This window comes from Pelecanus crispus, chromosome 10 (assembly GCF_030463565.1).
Source record: "Pelecanus crispus isolate bPelCri1 chromosome 10, bPelCri1.pri, whole genome shotgun sequence".
In the NCBI taxonomy this organism is placed as follows: domain Eukaryota; kingdom Metazoa; phylum Chordata; class Aves; order Pelecaniformes; family Pelecanidae; genus Pelecanus; species Pelecanus crispus.
The window spans coordinates 18937770-18955542 of record NC_134652.1 but is presented as its reverse complement, the minus strand read 5'-3'; the positions used below and the strand labels follow the sequence as shown (position 1 = coordinate 18955542).

The window sequence follows — 17773 nt, the reverse complement described above, 5'->3', positions numbered from 1 at the left end:
GATCAAAACTATTTAGCTAAAAACAACCTTGGAGAATCCAAGACCTCCATAATCTTACGCACAAATGCAGGATTAGCACCAGTTCTGCATTGGTTGAATCTATGCATGTGTACACAGAACCAATACAGTTAATTAAAAAGGCCTTCTCATGCTCTAGAAAACTGCATGAGTTCTTACACTATTTGTAAATTAGCTACTGTTAACAATATTACTAAAGTATTTGAAAGTATTTTCTACGTATTACCATGGGTAAGTATCACCAACATACTGAAACACATCTGAAAATACATCTGTACTGAAGAAAATTTAAAAATACATCTGCCAGCATGTGCACAATTCAAAAATCACATCTATCTTCAAAATCTTAGTATTTTAAAATAAAATAATGCTTCAATAGTTTGAAATTAAACTTAATTTTGAACACTTACAGGTAAATGAGTAAAAACTTGAAACGTGCTTCTTAAAAAGTTAATAAGGTCCATTAAGTACCCACTGGCTCTTCCATCTGATTCAGACATGGTCCAATCATAATCAGCAATCTGAATGAATTCATCTATTTTTTGGTTAAGTTTTGTGTATATTTCTCCTTCTGCAGCATGCCTTGCATCCTGAAAAAAAATTGTGTGCAATTGTCATAATTCTAAAATATTATTAGAATGCAGATAAAATTATTTTCATCGATGAGACTATTTTGGTTTTCTTAGATTCAAAAAATATTTTATTTAAATCAATATTTTAACTTCTGTCTTAAAATAAATCTGAGGCTGTGTTTTTTAAAATACTCCCATAATGTGTACCATAAAGAGTGTTTACAACAGAATATGCCTACAGAATAATCTAAGTTCTCAGAGACAAATAAAATTAATTTGAATTTGGAAACAAAGCAACTGCTTTACTCTCTTCACAACAATCATCACCTTTAATTCAGCCTTACACATTTGTCAACACTGACACAAGTTTATTTGCCCTCTTTGACAAAGAAAATAATGAAAGAACCTAATTATTTTATCTGCTATGGCTAGAGGTCCAGCAATCATATGATTTTTATGTAATTAATGTCTTAAAGCTGCACATCTGAATAATACCATTTTTCATTCTCCTTTAAATATCCCAGTCATCACACACCATGATTCAGAGCACTCCCCTACTTCCTCCCACCCCTACTTTTTGTTCTGCCACCACCCAGATTGTACTTTTTGGAACAGTAAAGAGGTAAAGTCTAGCATTTACTGTGAAGTGAGTTTATGATGCTATCTATCTGCCTTATTTGTTTATGGGACACCCTCACAGATGCAATGGGATCTATGTACAGATGCTTGATGAGGTGTATCTTGCTGGAAAGGTGTGCTTTTGCCAGCCTGGAGTTTAAAGATACTCAATAAATTCTGTATTCTAATTTGGACTCAACATGAAACTTTCTTCACAGATCTTGAGAAATAATTCAAGAAAGACATTTGATTTAAAGTGAACTGGTCAGTTGCTGAAGGTTTTTAGAGGCTGGATATACTGGAGCAACATAAAAGTGGATGAAACACCTATTGCTAGTTTCCTCTGGAAGAAAGCAGTCCAAAAACATGGCACTTCAGAAAGGTGTAAACAAGAAAGGCGAAATGAAAAAAGAAAAAAAATCAAAACAATCTGATCTTAAAGGTGGTATCATATTGAGTGTGTCAAACTCAGTCTGCAGTCAGGCCCCAGGCTGGAAAGCACTTCAGGAGGAAGCAAGAAAGCACGTGGCCCTGCCATGTATAAATATTAAAGTACAATTCCCTAAAAATAGTATTTTTACTGACAAACCAACTTGTAAAAGCCTCCACTGAACAGCTTTCCCAAACCAACACAAAAGAATCTGGCAACCCATTAACATCTCAAGTAAAGGAATATGCTGACATCCACAACTTTTATATGGCTATAACTATAAAAGCTTCAACTGAAGTCAAGTCTATATTTAAAGTTTCTAATTAACAATGAGACATCAGTTTCAACAACCTATAATGATGAGACTTGCAAATATATCTGCTTAGGTTTAGTGTAATTGCTTGGATTTTTTTTTTTGTTTGGGTTTGGGGTTTTTTGTTTAAAAACTAAGTCATTCATGGAGTGGTTGTATCATCTTTACCAGTTAAGATGATTTACCAGCAACGGCAAGACTAGTCCTTCAGGTTTTGTTTTGGAAGCCTGTTTTTGGCTACCTTTTATTTTGCTTTGGTTATTAGTTTACAATTGGAGCAGCACGCTGCCAGTGCTTTAAGCAAGGAGTGTTGCTCTGTTCCCTGAGAAAACTCTGAACAGCAGAGCAACTGGATTTCAAACCCAGAAGTTACTTCTGAGAAGCAGCACTGTGAATCCCATGCACAAGTCAAGAAAGAGTGAGTTAGCAGTATGCAGATTTGAGATGACTCCTAGAGGCAGATGGATTAACTCCATCTCCTCTTTTAACACGGTGACAGAATTCCATCAAAACCTTTTGAAAGCTCACCATATTTCCCCCCATTATAAAGTGAAAAGGGCAAATGATGTGGTTTTGTTAAATGGCTTTTCTCTCAGATGTCCTGAAGCCCTGCACAGGATTTGTTGCTGCGTATCTGGCTCTCCAAATGCCATTACACAGCTTAATGCCAAGACCCTGGGCTCAAAAACTTCTATCAGCTAGATCTGCAAATACATCTATTTATGCTTAGTGCAACGGCCGATTTAAACAAAGGAAAACAATGGTCACCCAAAGCTGGAAAATGTGGCTATAAATACTGAAAGTGACACAATTTTTTAGTATGATAAAATGAAACAAGTTTTGGTGGTGGTGTGTTTTTTTAATTTCTACCCATGTGAAACAATGCTTGGAGCATCTGAAGGACATCTTAAAATGAGATCTTATATACAAAAATAAAATGAGAAAAATAGCCCTCTAAAATAGTAGCCATGAAAGAGGTCTGAAGGCTTCTATTAAAAAAAATGCAGTGTAGATGTACTTATTAGATCATCTCATGGAATGTAAATGTTATCAATGCTGCTAATAAAAGGAGATTTTTGACCACTCAGAAAGAATGGAGGTGACATGATTTGCCACCAGGAGATGAATTTAATAACAGTAGAACATACCAAACTCTGTGAGGGTTCAGTTGGGGAACTGCAAGCAGTTTTTCATTAAAATAGAGAGAGGAAAAAAAAGAGGGATTAACGAGAAAAGAATTTTCTACTATAAGTGGAGAACATTGTGCTAACAAGTTCTCCAGGGAAAGAGACAGGAGAGAAACCATAAAAAAATTCTTATGTGTTTGCCAGTGTTCATTCTGTATTTTTCCAAAGTGCATAGATACTAAGCTCACTAAACACACATGTAATATTCTGTGATCCCTCCAAGAGAACTTACATAGTTTATAGGATACTTAAACATAACTTACAGCATAAGCAATCAGCACAAAATACAATGCAAACTTTCAACTGCATTTATTAAATTAAATTCAAGGATAAAGAACATCTAACCTCTTAATGAAATCAAAGACTATGGCTGCATTAAGTGTTTTGTTTGAATGTTAAAAGATTATGGATTGACCTTACGAGAAAATATCTATAGATATCCAAATTCAAAGACACACATGCTCTATCAGCACACAACAAGCAAACTGGGCAGCCTAGATCCTAAGGACAGGGCAAAATTAGTAAAACTACTGGTAGGGCAATGGTAACCTAACTACAGTTGCTAGGCCAGAACCTTTCTGTCTTGCCTTATTCATTAAATCCTTAGCAAAACAGATGACAGTTAATGGGAAAATTGTTGGCAATCAACTGGAAATATGAAGTGTCTTGCAATGATGGTGTCTTATTCCACCTCACCCACCTTTTAACATCTATGCCAGAGGGGATACTATAAAAGGATAGGCTATATATTGCATCAAGAGAAAGAATGAAGTACAGAAAACAGAACTACTCTCAATAGGATTAGTCCTCTTTATCCCATAAATACAAGAAATCACCGTCCTTTGTTTCAGTGTACACTGAAAAAAACCCAAATACCTCAAGTTCAAGTTGCAGCTGCTTTGGAATCCCTGATGACTTTTTGTTTTATTTTGTTTCTGCAAAAAGTTCTGTAGAAAAGCCCCAAGTGACTAAGAAGGCAATGCACTCACTGAATTAACGGCACAAGGTAACCTATAAAAGATTATTCTTCTGTGAGAATGTTTTTTTCAGAAAGTGTATTGGGTTTGCATGGCAAGGTTTCGGTAGTGGGGGGGCTACAGGGGTGGCTTCTGTGAGAACCTGCTAGAAGCTTACCCTAGACAGAGCCAATGCCAGCCGGCTCCAAGACGGACCCACCGCTGGCCAAGGCCAAGCCGCCAATCAGCAGCAGTGGTAGCACCTCCGGGATAACATATTTAAGAAACAGGGCGGGGGGGGAAACCAAACTGCACGACTGCAGCTGGACAGAAGAGTGAGAACTTAGGAGAGGAGCAACTCTGCAGACACCAAGGTCAGTGAAGAAGGAGGGGAGGAGGTGCTCCAGGCACCGGAGCAGAGATTCCCCTGCAGCCCGCGGTGAAGACCCTGGGGAGGCAGCTGTGCCCCTGCAGCTCATGGAGGTATCCACCTCCAGATATCCACCTGCAGCACGGGAGGGACCCCATGCCAGAGCATGTGGATTTGCCTGAAGGAGGCTGTGATCCCGTGGGAAGCCCATGCTGGAGCAGGCTCCTGGCAGGACCTGTGGCTCCGTGGAGAGAGGAGCCCAGGCTGGAGCAGGTTTGCTGGCAGGACTTGTGACCCTGTGGGGGACCCACCCTGGAGCAGTCTGCTCCTGAAGGACTGCACCCCATGGAAGGGACCCATGCTGGAGCAGCTTGTGAAGAACTGCAGCCCATGGGAAAGACTCACGTTGAAGTTTGTGGAGGACTGTCTTCCATGGGAGGGACCCCACGCTGGAGCAGGGAAAGAGTGTGAGGAGCCCCCCCCTGAGGAGGAAGGAGCAGCAGACACAACGTGTGATGAACTGACCGCAAACCCCATTCCTCATCCCCCTGTGCTGCTGGGCAGGAGGAGGTAGAGAAATCAGGAGTAAAGTGGAGCCCAGGAAGAAGGGAGGGGTGGAGAGAAGGTGGTTTAAGATCTGATTTCTCATTATCCTGCTCTGATTTGACTGGTAATAAATTAAACTGATTTCCCCAGGTTGAAACTTGTTTTGCCCATGACAGTAATTGGTGAATGATCTTTCCCTGCCCTTATCTCAATCCACAAGCCTTTCATTATATTTTCTCTCCCCTGTCCAGCTGAGGAGGGGAGTGATAGAGTGGCTTTGGTGGGTACTTGGCATCTAGCCAGGGTCAACCCACCACAGAAAGAAAACCCCAAACCATCCCCCAAGCACACACACATGCTTCTATTCTAAACAAAAAAAACCCTACTCAGCCAGACTCAGTCAATGAAATAATTTCTGCCATATTTTACATATATGAATACCAAAACTTGGTTCTTCGATGTACACAACCATCTGGTGCTTGAAAGAAGTACCTGGCATTCAACCACCACGAGAGCATGAAGGATCTCTAAGCATCTCTACACCTTATCCCAGTGCTACAGCACAGGATGGTTTCTGGTGTAGGGACATTTGGTCTGAGACCAAACCATCTTTGCACTCAGCATAGCTAGTCCAGCTGTTGCAGCCTTGGTTTAGAGCTTACTACAGTCATTATGACATAAAACAGCCTGAGCAAGGATCACAATTTTGACTAATTTCTCTAAGGGATAAATCTCAGCCATCTCGAGTTACCTGACATTACGTGTATAAGTTGCCTTCAGCAATTTCATTTTTACGTGCAGGTTTCTCATTAACAACACGTGTCTGCCTTACAACTGAAAAAGGACTAAGGCCTTTTGAGTAATATTGTGGAGAGGGACTTCACAGATGAGGGTATGGTTTTTGCTCTGCCAAGGACATCAGATGTGACTATACAAATCACTTGGTGTTTTTGCTTTTGCCTCCCCTTTTCAAAACCCTTCAGAATTTTTGTATAGACAAATGTAAGAACAACTAGGAGAACTTCCTCTACTAATGAGATGAGGAGCCATATACAGAAATAAAATTACAACATTTTTCATTTTAGGATTATTTTATACTCTGCTTATAAATGTTGCCATGCTAACTGTTGAAATTACAATTGTCTATGCTGAGTATGCATCACCTATGATTTAATTTTTTGAGATGTAAGCTTAAGTACTTCTGCCATTTCTGAAAAATGTCAGAGAAAAATACAGCTTGTACAGGTAAGCAGTTGCCATACATTAGAAACAGTCAAGTTCCCGGTGATCATTTTAACAAGTATTATTGTGTATATAAAGGATATGTAAGTAAAACACAAATTCTAAAAAGATAATTGAATAATTTATGTTTTGTAGCACATTCTTAATACTGCTTTTATATTACTAAATTACACAATTTGAAAATATACCACAAAATATTTCTATTGTAGAAAAAAAACAAATAAACAATACAAACATTTCAGATTAAACTAGCTGTTTTGCTCGATTCCATTCAGAAAGGGAAGATGTTACACAAACTGGAGCTTAAACTATTGAAAGCTTCTAGTGCAGTTAAGCTTAGCTTGTAATTTCACAACCTAATAAAAGATGTGTCTGAAAGAACATTAATACTTCTCACATACTGACATACTTCACATCATACCGATAACATAAAAAAAGTGTTTATCTGCTCAGTGTTACAATTTAATTCATAGCAGTTCAGAATTGGCTTAGAGTCAAAAACAAGAAAGTGTGCAGCTTTGCCCTCACCCCCTTTTGTTTTAAAATGCTTCATTTATAGTGATTTTAATGTAACTTTTCAGACATAGTCATACAGCAGATGACACATACCATACCTTAAATGTAGAAAGTCCATAAAGTCTTGCAGTGTGAACAGTCACTTGTGAAATATTTGTAATATTAGATATAAAATCCTCAAGGTATTTACAGGCTTGTTCTAGGTGTGTCGTGTTTATGATGATTTGAACAAGCTACAAGAGACAAAAAAATCTTGTAAAAATCCTGACTGTATCACCCATTGTCATTTGATTTTGTAAATGGTTACTTTTTTCAGCAACAATGCTACTAGAAATTAATTACAGTATTTCAGGTGACCGCCTATTACCTCTTAGTTTTCTAGTTTGCTTTCAAATACCACTAAGGAGTAATACTACAGTTTACATACTAATGATGCCATTTTAAAAATAAAGACTGCAGACACCTACGCAGTGAAATAAATCCAACTGATATTTTAGAATTTAAAAAGGGAAAACAAAGGAAAATATATTGCCAAAAGCAAATAACTAATTTGTACTATAAAAATATTTTTTTTTTAAAAATTACTGCTATAAAAGAAATATTTCACAATATTGTCTGCAAAATGATGCATTCTGAAGTTAGGGAATTTCAAAAATAAAGTTGTCAATTCCTCCTCCCCAGCAATGGTAACAATCTGCTTGTATATGATATAAATGTTTTTATCAGCAAGACCTGCATTCCCATTCAGTTCACAAACTAGACAATGTACATAATGCATAATAACTGAATTATCAGTATATTGTATCTTAATTCTCACTGCATATTGTCTGTTTTAGTGAACACTAATCTAATGCTTGGTAAAATAAGTTTTCTCTTTTTAACATTTTTCTCATAAAATGTATTGATAATGAAACACCTCAAAAAATACTAGTGCATTTATTTTCATATCCTTGAAAATATTCCTGTACTGATTTCAAGAACACAGAAAACAACATCTCAGAAAAATTGTATGGCTTGTCTTACTAACATGGCAATGTATGATTTACAGAACTCCTTCCTCATCTTCTTCTTCTTCTTGATTTAATTTATACAAGAGGTCCTTGCAGTTTAAAAACAACGTTCAGTATGACATAACACTGCTCTAATGGCAACAGCGTAAGTCCTTCTCAGCATGTTTCAGTAGGTACCTGCTGCCTCCTGACACTGCATGTACCTGCAGTGAATGTTCAGAGTGATTCACTGTCTCACTCTGTCTTATTCTGTCCAATAAACAAATTAAACCAAGAGTCCTGATGAAGAAACAACGTGCACAAGCCTACTAAAATATTTTAGTTGCAATTACTATGGAAAAAGTTTCATGTGTTAGAATGAACTTGAGATTTTAGATTCCTTGTTCTGGTAGGTTTACTCTGAAACTTTACACAGTTCATGTGAGAGAGATTTTCTTCGCCTCCCCCCCCCCCCCCCTTTTTTTCATAGGAAGGAAAAGAAACTCAACAATGTGCTACTAATTGTTAAACAGAAGCAGAACACGCGAACCATGCTCCGTATGCAACCAAAGTAGTAAGAGTCTTCGGCTTACTTCTTGCAAATCTCTGTTAATCATACAGAAGACAGAACTCTTTCACTGTCATCTCTGTCTCTCAAAAGGCATCCCTGTGCAAATATACTTCCAACTAGACCCAACACTGTATTGTTATTATTTATGTAACACATATTGATGCTTTTTTATACTTCATCTTTCACCTCTTCAAATTTTCAATTTGAAAGCAAACATTACTTGTTTTTCTTACACAAACCTTAATACCACAGTATATCTACATTTACACGAATAGTTTTAGCACTAATTGTCTTAAAAAACATGGGTTTGAGTATGTGTTTTAAAACTTACCTCGGTTAAACCTATATGAGGTTTTTTAATTAGGTTTTGTAAACAACTACTTAGAGTTCTTGTAAGCAGCAAATTTGTAGATTTTCTGAGCATATCATCTATTTCTGTTGAGCTGAAAAAAAAATGTTTATTTTTATAACTACGATGTACATGACAATACTTTGACAGTAATACTTAATATTTTTATTTTTTCCCTGCAAAGAGAACTTTTCACGTTAAGAATTCCCTACGTGCATTTAATTTCTGGTTGCTCCAAGTCTTCTGTGCTCCGACACACAGAACACCTCTTTCACTTACCAAATTATCCATTAACTGACTTTCAACACTGAAGCAAAACATTTTTTTTTTTTTTTTTTTAGATTTTGGACATGTTTATTGACACAGCAGTTCGGGAAAGAGTCATTAGTGGGTTTTAATGAGTTACTGAGGAGGTCAACATGTGCTCATTAGTACGTGCAAATTATAAACAGTATCAATTAAGAATGTGTGAAAGCGAGTCATTTACATCTTTAACAGTGCAGAAGCGGGTGACCAGCCACGAATTCATAGATTCCAGATCTATGAATGTTATTTTATGTAATTAAAACTAAGCTTTTGAAGGCCACAAGAGGAAAGGAAATGGGAGAATTGTGACGTTTTCCATCAGAAAAAGGTGGGATGGAAGAGAGAATAAGGATGCAGACAGCACATTTTGTTGCAGGAATCACTGCTAAGGAAACTCAAAGCACTGAGAAGGGAAAGACCATTTGAAGTAATCGTGGATGCTACACAACTATTTCTGAAATGGTCAGTACCAAAGTATATTTTTCAAACCTTACATGCTTTGTTAAATAAATAAATAAAATCTCTAGATTATTCAAACCAGTCATTACTGTTTAAAAAAACCCAGCAGTATTTCAGACTGCTTACCATGCTAAGCTGCTTTCACCCATACAGACATGCACATGTTGTATACAATACATATATATACACACATGTGAAATATATGCAATAGCATTGTGAATCATGATTAAATATAATGAATTATATATAATGAATTATATATGTAAATTATATGTAAATTACAAAACAAGCACAGCTAACAAACAAGAAAATATATTTTCAATTTAATATATATTTTTAGGTCATCTGGAAGTTACAGGTTACTTTACAGTCACACTCCTGACACTTTAAGCTTACCTGCGGTGAAGTGACTCTGAAAACTTAAGGCTTGCATAAATAAATTCCTTAACCTGGATATAAATCTGAGGCACTGACTGAGACATTGGAAGCTTCTTTGGAAAGGATTGCTGTGAAAATAAAAGATAATAATATCTTACACTTGAAACTGATTCTAAGGAGAGCTTGGTATTAAACGCAACAATTAGAAAGCCACTTAACAGTATCAATATTTTAAGCTATCTTAAGCTTTTCTATTTTTCATCAAACAGTGGTATGCGTTGGGCTGACTGCTTAAATAGCTTATAAGCAAAACAGAACTTTATAATGTATTTAAATTACAATAAACTTTGTAGACTTTATGTAATTTAAGATCCCTCTGTAGAAAGCAATTTACAAACACACATTAAAAAACAGGTCTCAAACCACTTTTAATCTGAATGAACAAGACAGATGTAAGTGGGACGAGACGTTCAAAAATGCAAACACTTTTTTGCCAAAGAAAGCTGTGCAAAAAAAAAAAAAGGTTTGAGATGTTCAATAGATCTGTGATTTTCAAAGCTTCTTGAGTATGTTTAGGCATGTACATTTACTGTCATATATTTACTTTCTCTCAATGTCTCACAAAACCAGAGCAATTTGAATTCATTTCAACAATTTGGATTAACATGTGGGAAATACTAGGAATAAAATCATGCTTCTTACTTCATGGACATTGTATTTGGGAGGACAAAATGAAATAAATCTACACATACCAAACAGATATTTCTGCACTGAATACATAATTTTTTAAATCTGTAAAACAAATAATTTTCTGTTTATGATTAATGCATGAGAAAAATAATTAACAACTGGTATCATCCCTGGAGAATTCCATTTCTCTAAAAAAAAAAAAAGCATTAATCAACAGCAGCTTAACATCTGTGTATTAAAAAACCAAGACAAAACAGATTACCTTGACATTCTCCTAATCATACCTCTTTATTTAATATTAGGTGGTGTGACAATTATGTGGTGCAAGTGCCAGGCTTTCGTGTCATTCAACAGTGAGAGCAAACTTTTTTTTAACAGTAAAATTTACTTCAAATGCATGTTCATCTGATTTAAGCAATTAATTTTTACAGATAAAACAAGTGCTATTACATACAACTATTTTGGATCATTACAATATATTGTCAGCAGGGCTTGAATCTCAACCTTCATATATTCAACAATCTAAGAGAAGTAATTCTGTATCCTTTACAGTGTCTGACCAATACAGGAGGACACAGACACTTTCTGTCTGCTTATTAGAGCAGGCAGCAAGAAAAAAAAACCCCACCACCACAGATACAAGCCAACTGTTTCACTTCTGAATACAGAAAGGGAGTAAAATTACATGATATAATCAAACCATGAAAGTCTGGCATATTCAATCTAAACAGCAGAGTGCAGACAAGACTGTTTTGTCCAGTCAGACTGGATTTGCTGTGTTAAACATCTAGTAGGTTCTGGTCATAATTCTGCCTAATGTGCTGCAAGCAACTCCTATGATAAACTTACCTGTAAAATGTGAGGGTGATTCATCCTAACCTACAGTTAAAAATGAGACACTCACTTACGTCTGTCTCTTTCTATACTAAATGGAGAGAAACAGACATTTTCAAAGGTGAAATTCCCCTTAACCTGTAAAAGGCATCAGAGATGCATCAAATGGAATTAGCCCTCTGGGGTGTCTATTCCTCTCCATCAACTACACAGGCTCCTTCAGCGACTAGCCTGAACTTACACATCTTTTTTTTTTAAATTTTTTGTTTTAAACATCGAAATGTAGATTAAATTAACCTACCCAATAGGATGTCCCAGTGCCTTATAGCCTGAGGCAGCAACAGAGAGAAGTGGATGAGATTATAAACAGCAATCAACAGAAGTGATGTTGGCGCATTTATAAAGTTTCCCCTCCACATGGATTCTCTGCTATCTAATAATATATAAGGTAACACTGCAGTCTTTCTTTCAACAAGGATACTTAATGGTTCTTTTCCTCCTCTATCCCCCTGCCTAGTTGACAAAACTTCAGGAACTCAATTATCTTTGAGACTTCTGCCCCTTTGCTAAATTTAGTTGAAGTCAACTAAACTGCTTCAAAAATTGCCAGGACACAAGAAAAAAAACCCTCAGACTGCCTTACTTCTAATTATGTCCTTCTGCTTTATACAGAGATTTCAAAGCCCTTTTCAGAGATACGTAAACAAACGTTATCCCTGCTTTACAGATGAATTAACAGGGACAGAGAGATGTGAAGTGACTTACCAGCACCACGCAGCTGGTCAATGATAGTTAGGAACAGAATCCAGCCTGATTCCTGGTTTTACTCTCAAACTCACCAGCCCAAAAACTAAGCATCAGTGAGGTTCTACCCATAAAATATCTACAAAAAGTGCTGCTCACTATGAAACAGATATCCCTCTGTGTGTCATAAACCAAAATGAAAATTGTTGGGTACAGAGAATACATCTTCCTTCTGGTGAAATAAGAGCCAAGGTTTTGTATGAATCATACATATGTGTAACTACACGTGCCTACACAAGTAACATCCACACATGCATGCTGATACATCAGAGAGTGAGAGAGGCTAGCAGATAAAATAATTTAGTTCAAGTTGAAAATCTCCGCAATTTATTAGCAAAATATGTCATGCTAAAAAATAGCCGGGGTGTGGTGTAATTCCAACACTGTAAGGGATTTCTATTCTGTTTATCTTATTTTAGTATTATAATGGCTACATAAATGAATTTGATGGAGGAAAGCATCCAGCAAGCACTCTGGAGTCTTATTAAAAAATCAGCATAAACCCCACCTTTAGTTTTTCCACCTTCACTGCAATACTGTATTAATGACATGCAGCTGTTACATTTGCCTGGTAAACCCCTGCTGAATCATAGAATTGGAGTATCTTTTTACTTTTGCAGATACCTGTAGTGATGGATCGTGTATAAACCAGCTTCTCTCTACAACAGTTACTCCCGCTGTCATGTGGTTCTTAGATTTAGCTCCCCTCTACAGACTCCATCATGGGCCTGTTATTTCATCATCGGTATTACCAAAACCATATTTGAAGAGCAGAACACATTAATCACCTTTTGTGAAAGGAGTTTGTAGTGAAAGAATGGCTAAGGCTATGAAAGAATATCCCATTGGAATACTATTACAGCAGAATTATTTACAGTCTCTTCATGTTTATTTTGCCCCACATGCTCAAACAGAAATAATTAATTTTAAAAGTGAAATACAAAAGTTGCTGCCTCTAACAGATCCCCGTTTTACATGTATTTTTGCAATACTACAGCATATAATATCCTACGAGTTACCAAACCCAATGAGTTGCAACAAAATTTAAAGACAGACTGTATTATAAGTACATAAAGAATAGATCAATTACAGTGTATTATTAATTTGTTTACAAAACAATGGGTTTCATTATTCACTCAAACATCAGAGCAAATGACTAAAGCTTTAATTTTCATATTTATTTATGACTAGATAATTACACACAAAGAAGGTGATTTAGCCTCTTAATCTACCTAGCTTTTCAAATTTTAATTGCTTTTTAATTAAAAAAAACGATTCCTGTCCCAAGTGTCCTTAATTGGATTTCAGCAAACTTTAATAGAATCATAGAATGCTTTGGGTTGGAAGGGACCTGTAGAGATCATCGAGCCCAACCCCCCTGCAGTGAGCAGGGACAGCTTTAACCAGATCAGGTTGCTCAGAGCCCCATCCAGCCTGACCTTGAATGTTTCTAGGGGATGGGGCCTCCACTACCTCTCTGGGCAACCTGTTCCAGTGCTTCACTGCCCTCTTTGTAAAAAATTTCTTCCTTATATCCAGTCTAAACCTGTCCTCCTTTAGTTTAAAACCATCACTCCTTGTCCTGTCACAACAGGCCTTGCTAAAAAGATTGTCCCCATCTTTCCTGTAGGCCCCCTTTAAGTACTGAAAGGCCGCAATAGGGTCTGCCCGCAGCCTCCTCTTCTCCAGGCTGAACAACCCCAACTCCCTCAGCCTGGCCTCATAGGAGAGGTGCTCCAGCCCTCAGATTATTTTTGGGGCCCTCCTCTGGACCCTCTCCAGCAGTTCCATGTCCTTCTTGTGCTGATGGCTCCAGAGCTGGACGCAGTGCTCCAGGTGGGGTCTCACCAGAGCAGAGCAGAGGGGCAGAATCACCTCCCTCGACCTGCTGGCCACGCTTCTTTTGATGCAGCCCAGGATTCGGTTGGCTTTCTGAGCCGCAAGTGCACATTATTGACTCATGTCCAGCTTTTCATCCACCAGTACCCCCGAGTCCTTCTCTACAGGGTTGCTCTCAATCCCTTCATCCCCCAGACGGTGTTGATATCAGGGGTTGCCCCATCCAAGGTGCAGGACCTTGCACTTGGCCTTGTTGAACCTCATGAGGTTCACACAGGCCCACCTCTCCAGCTTGTCCAGGTCCCTCTGGATGACATCTCATCCTTCTGGCATGTCAACTGTACCACTCAGCTTGGTGTCATCTACAAATTTGCTGAGGGTGCTCTCAATCCCACTGTCTATGTCATTGATGAAGATATTAAACAGCACTGGTCCCAGTACAGACCCCTGAGGGACACCACTTGTCACCGGTCTCCATTTGGACATCGAGCCGTTGACTGCTACCCTCTGGATGTGACCATCCAGCCAATTCCTCATCCACCGAACAGTCCACCCATCAAATCTGTATCCCCCAATTTAGAGAGAAGGATGTCATGGGGGACTGTGTTGAATGCTTTACAGAAGCCCAAATAGATGACATCTGTTGCTTTTCCCTTGTCCACTGATGCAGTCACTGGACAGTCAGGCAGGACTTGCCCTTGGTGAATCTGTGCTGGCTGTCTTGAATCACCTCCCTGTCTTCCATGTGCCTTAGCATAGCTTCTAGGAGGATCTGTTCCATGATCTTCCCAGGCACAGAGGTGAGGCTGACAGATCAGTAGTTCCCAGGGTCCTCCTTTCTTCCCTTTTTAAAAATGGGCACAACGTTTCCCTTCTTCCAGTTACCAGGGACGTCACCTGGCTGCCATGACTTTTCAAGTATTATGGAGAGTGGCTTGGCAACTACGTCAGCCAATTCCCTCAGGACTCTGGGGTGCATCAGGTCCCATAGACTTATATACATTCAGGTTCCTCAGGTGGTCTTGAACCTGATCTTCCCTTACAGTGGGAGGGGCTTTACCCCCCTGGTCCCCATCTCGCAGACCATTGACTTGGGAGGGGTGAGGAGAGAGGTTGCCAGTGAAGACTGAGGCAAAAAAGTTGTTGAGTACCTCAGCCTTCTCCTCGTCTGTTGATACTAGGTCATTTCAATAACACACTATAACTAGGTAGTTTTAATAACATAAAAAAACTTTTCCTTACCTTATCAAGTTCTGGATCTTGAAAAGGAAATTTGCTTATAACTATTTTGTATTCCTCTTCATTTGCTACAGGAATAGGGCTGTAGTTATCTGCTTCAAAAATATCCCTGGTGAATTAGTAAAGTGAAAAAAAATTTAGGACATGTAACTTCTTTACAGTATTTCCCAGTGTTAAAACATGTAAATGAATATAAATTTTACTACCACACTTAGGTGTGCAGCTTCAAAAAGTTATGAGCTGCAGTCATCATAATTTCAGATACCCAAAACATTTTTAGATTAATTTGAAAGTACCTTATATATGCTAACTCTTTATACTGTGTTTAGTCACAGAGGAAAAAATAGCTGAAAGCATTTTAATACGTATGACTTGAAGTGTAATACAGCAAAGGAACTTTAGATCAACTAGTCTATTCCAGGGTAAACCATAATAAGATACTTATTAATTATGGTAGCCTGCACGTTGCCTCCACTAAAGCAGATATTCAGTGTTTCACTTAGGTACCACAGCTACATATCGTCAATAGAGATGATTCGGAAAACTTCAACTAGGCACACGGCCACAGCGTTAAGTATCCTCTGGACTTTTCTACTAGTGAAACGACCACACTAGGAGTCTAGAGAGCTTGAGAACCTTAAGCAGTCAATTTAATTTTAAGGTTTTCTGTAGTACAGTGTAACATATTTTACAGTAAACAATTTCTGCACATTTAGACATCACACCCTATCTGCAGAAAGGCTTTGGAGTACAGTCCCAGGCTGCTGTATTCCTAGGTTTACAATTTACTCAATCAAATTATTCCAAAGAATAGGTGGAAACCAACCTGCATTAAAAAAAACCATGAAGACATACTGGCAATGTCAGTAGTCTGTCAGGGAGATATGCATATCAGCTAACTGTAAACATTAAAGGCAACCTAAATTAGGAACCTAATGCCCTCTCGCAATAGCCTAGAGTTATTAGGTTCCTAATGAAGAAAACCAGACTCCTCTCTCCTGCATGTTTCTCCAATGATGTCCCTTTGGAGACCTTCCTTCTCTCCATTAACTACAGAAGCAGTACTCGATGGCTCTTCTCCTAAATATTAGTTAAGTGTGATGAATATCTTAGTCCTATCCGACCCAAAATTCATACACAATACTGAGTTAATCAATTCTTCCAGAATTACAACTCTATCAAAAAACCTTGAAGTTAGACAAAAACAATAGATGCAATACAAAAAGCACAATTATTTTGAAATACTAACCTGAACAGTCCAGACCACTTTTTAAGAAGCGTTTCATTGTACTGGTCTCTTATCTCAAATAAAAGATCAAAGAGTCGGTTCACAGGAAAACCATAGCCCTAAGGTATAAAAATGAAAAGGGTGGACAATTCAGGAACGAATACACTCAGTTCCTATCACATCACTTCAGGACTCTGAGATGAGACTTAGCAGTTACTCAGTCTTATCACTTCTATAAAACAAATCATAGAAGATTATATATTCAATTCTTACCAAATACTTTATCCTATGCTTTCAGTTTTCAAGCAGAAATTTGTCCCATTTCTCTGTAACATTTGAACTTGCGATTTATGCATATAACTAATCTTTTTCATCAGTCTGTTAAACATTGCAAGAATACTTGCCAATGATGTTAATTTGGTCTTTCAGCTAGAGAGTTAATGATAACTAGAATGCTATTCTTGCTAAAGATCAGAAGTAAAGCATTTATAGAAGACAAAGACACACACAAATTACAAAGCTAACATTAATTTTGCACAGATATGAATAACTGGATGCTAGCCCAGAATGTATACATTAAATTGATAATATTGAAAAGGAGGAACCAAGGCAAGAAATACATATACTTTTAAAATATTGCATAATTTTCTTCTTGATTTGTACATATGATCCAGGAAAACACAAAGCATTGGACTTACTCACCTAAAGGAAAAATTTGACTCTAGGAATTTCAGTTAGATTACTAATATAATATGTACCTGCAAAGTATCAGCAAATACTACAATGAGATTCTTCAGTTCCAGAACAAGGTCGGGATCACTGCAATATGACTGAAAGTGAGAAATTCGGGGTTTGTTAAAAGGATTTGAAATATGGGACATACGTTTTCAAAGAATTTTAAACTCTCCAGCCTTATCCCTCTACCTTACTGACTGCCTTAGTAAAAAACAACTTAGACTCACTTGTCTTCAGTTAGTCCAGGTACATAAAAGTATTTGTTAAATTTTTATATGAACTATCAGTAGTATAAAAGCTCAGAAAAAGTAAACTAAAATGAGATTCAGTAAATACCAGTATGTTGTACTGGGATTCAAAATCAGCAAATTACATTTATTTCAGTGGAACATAAGCGCACATCAAAATGCTTTGCTAAATCAACATCAGAGAACTTTCCACAGGATGTTCTTTTGAACACTAAGCCTGGGTCTAACTAGTGCTAACTGTGCCACCTCAGACAGTTTCCCAGCTGTATGGGGAAAACACTATAAAACACTTTCTAAATATTCTAAATAATTGAAATTACAAATTTGATGGTAAAA

At 37.5% G+C, this 17773-nt stretch overlaps 1 protein-coding gene across 3 annotated transcripts in view; it reads right to left on the bottom strand.

Annotated features, from left to right (window-relative positions):
• The window catches only part of EXOC6 (exocyst complex component 6), a 99308-nt gene that overhangs the window by 43779 nt on the left and 37756 nt on the right, over positions 1-17773 (bottom strand). For 2 of the 3 annotated variants that reach the window (XM_075718027.1, XM_075718026.1), the window contains exons 12-18: positions 17213-17284; positions 16476-16573; positions 15230-15335; positions 9839-9948; positions 8660-8771; positions 6867-7001; positions 429-608 (exon numbers count right to left, since the gene is read on the bottom strand). In XM_075718027.1, coding sequence (XP_075574142.1) covers positions 429-608; positions 6867-7001; positions 8660-8771; positions 9839-9948; positions 15230-15335; positions 16476-16573; positions 17213-17284 — 813 coding nt within the window. The remainder of the gene's footprint in view (positions 1-428; positions 609-6866; positions 7002-8659; positions 8772-9838; positions 9949-15229; positions 15336-16475; positions 16574-17212; positions 17285-17773) is intronic. The other variant, XM_075718028.1, reaches the window with a different exon arrangement.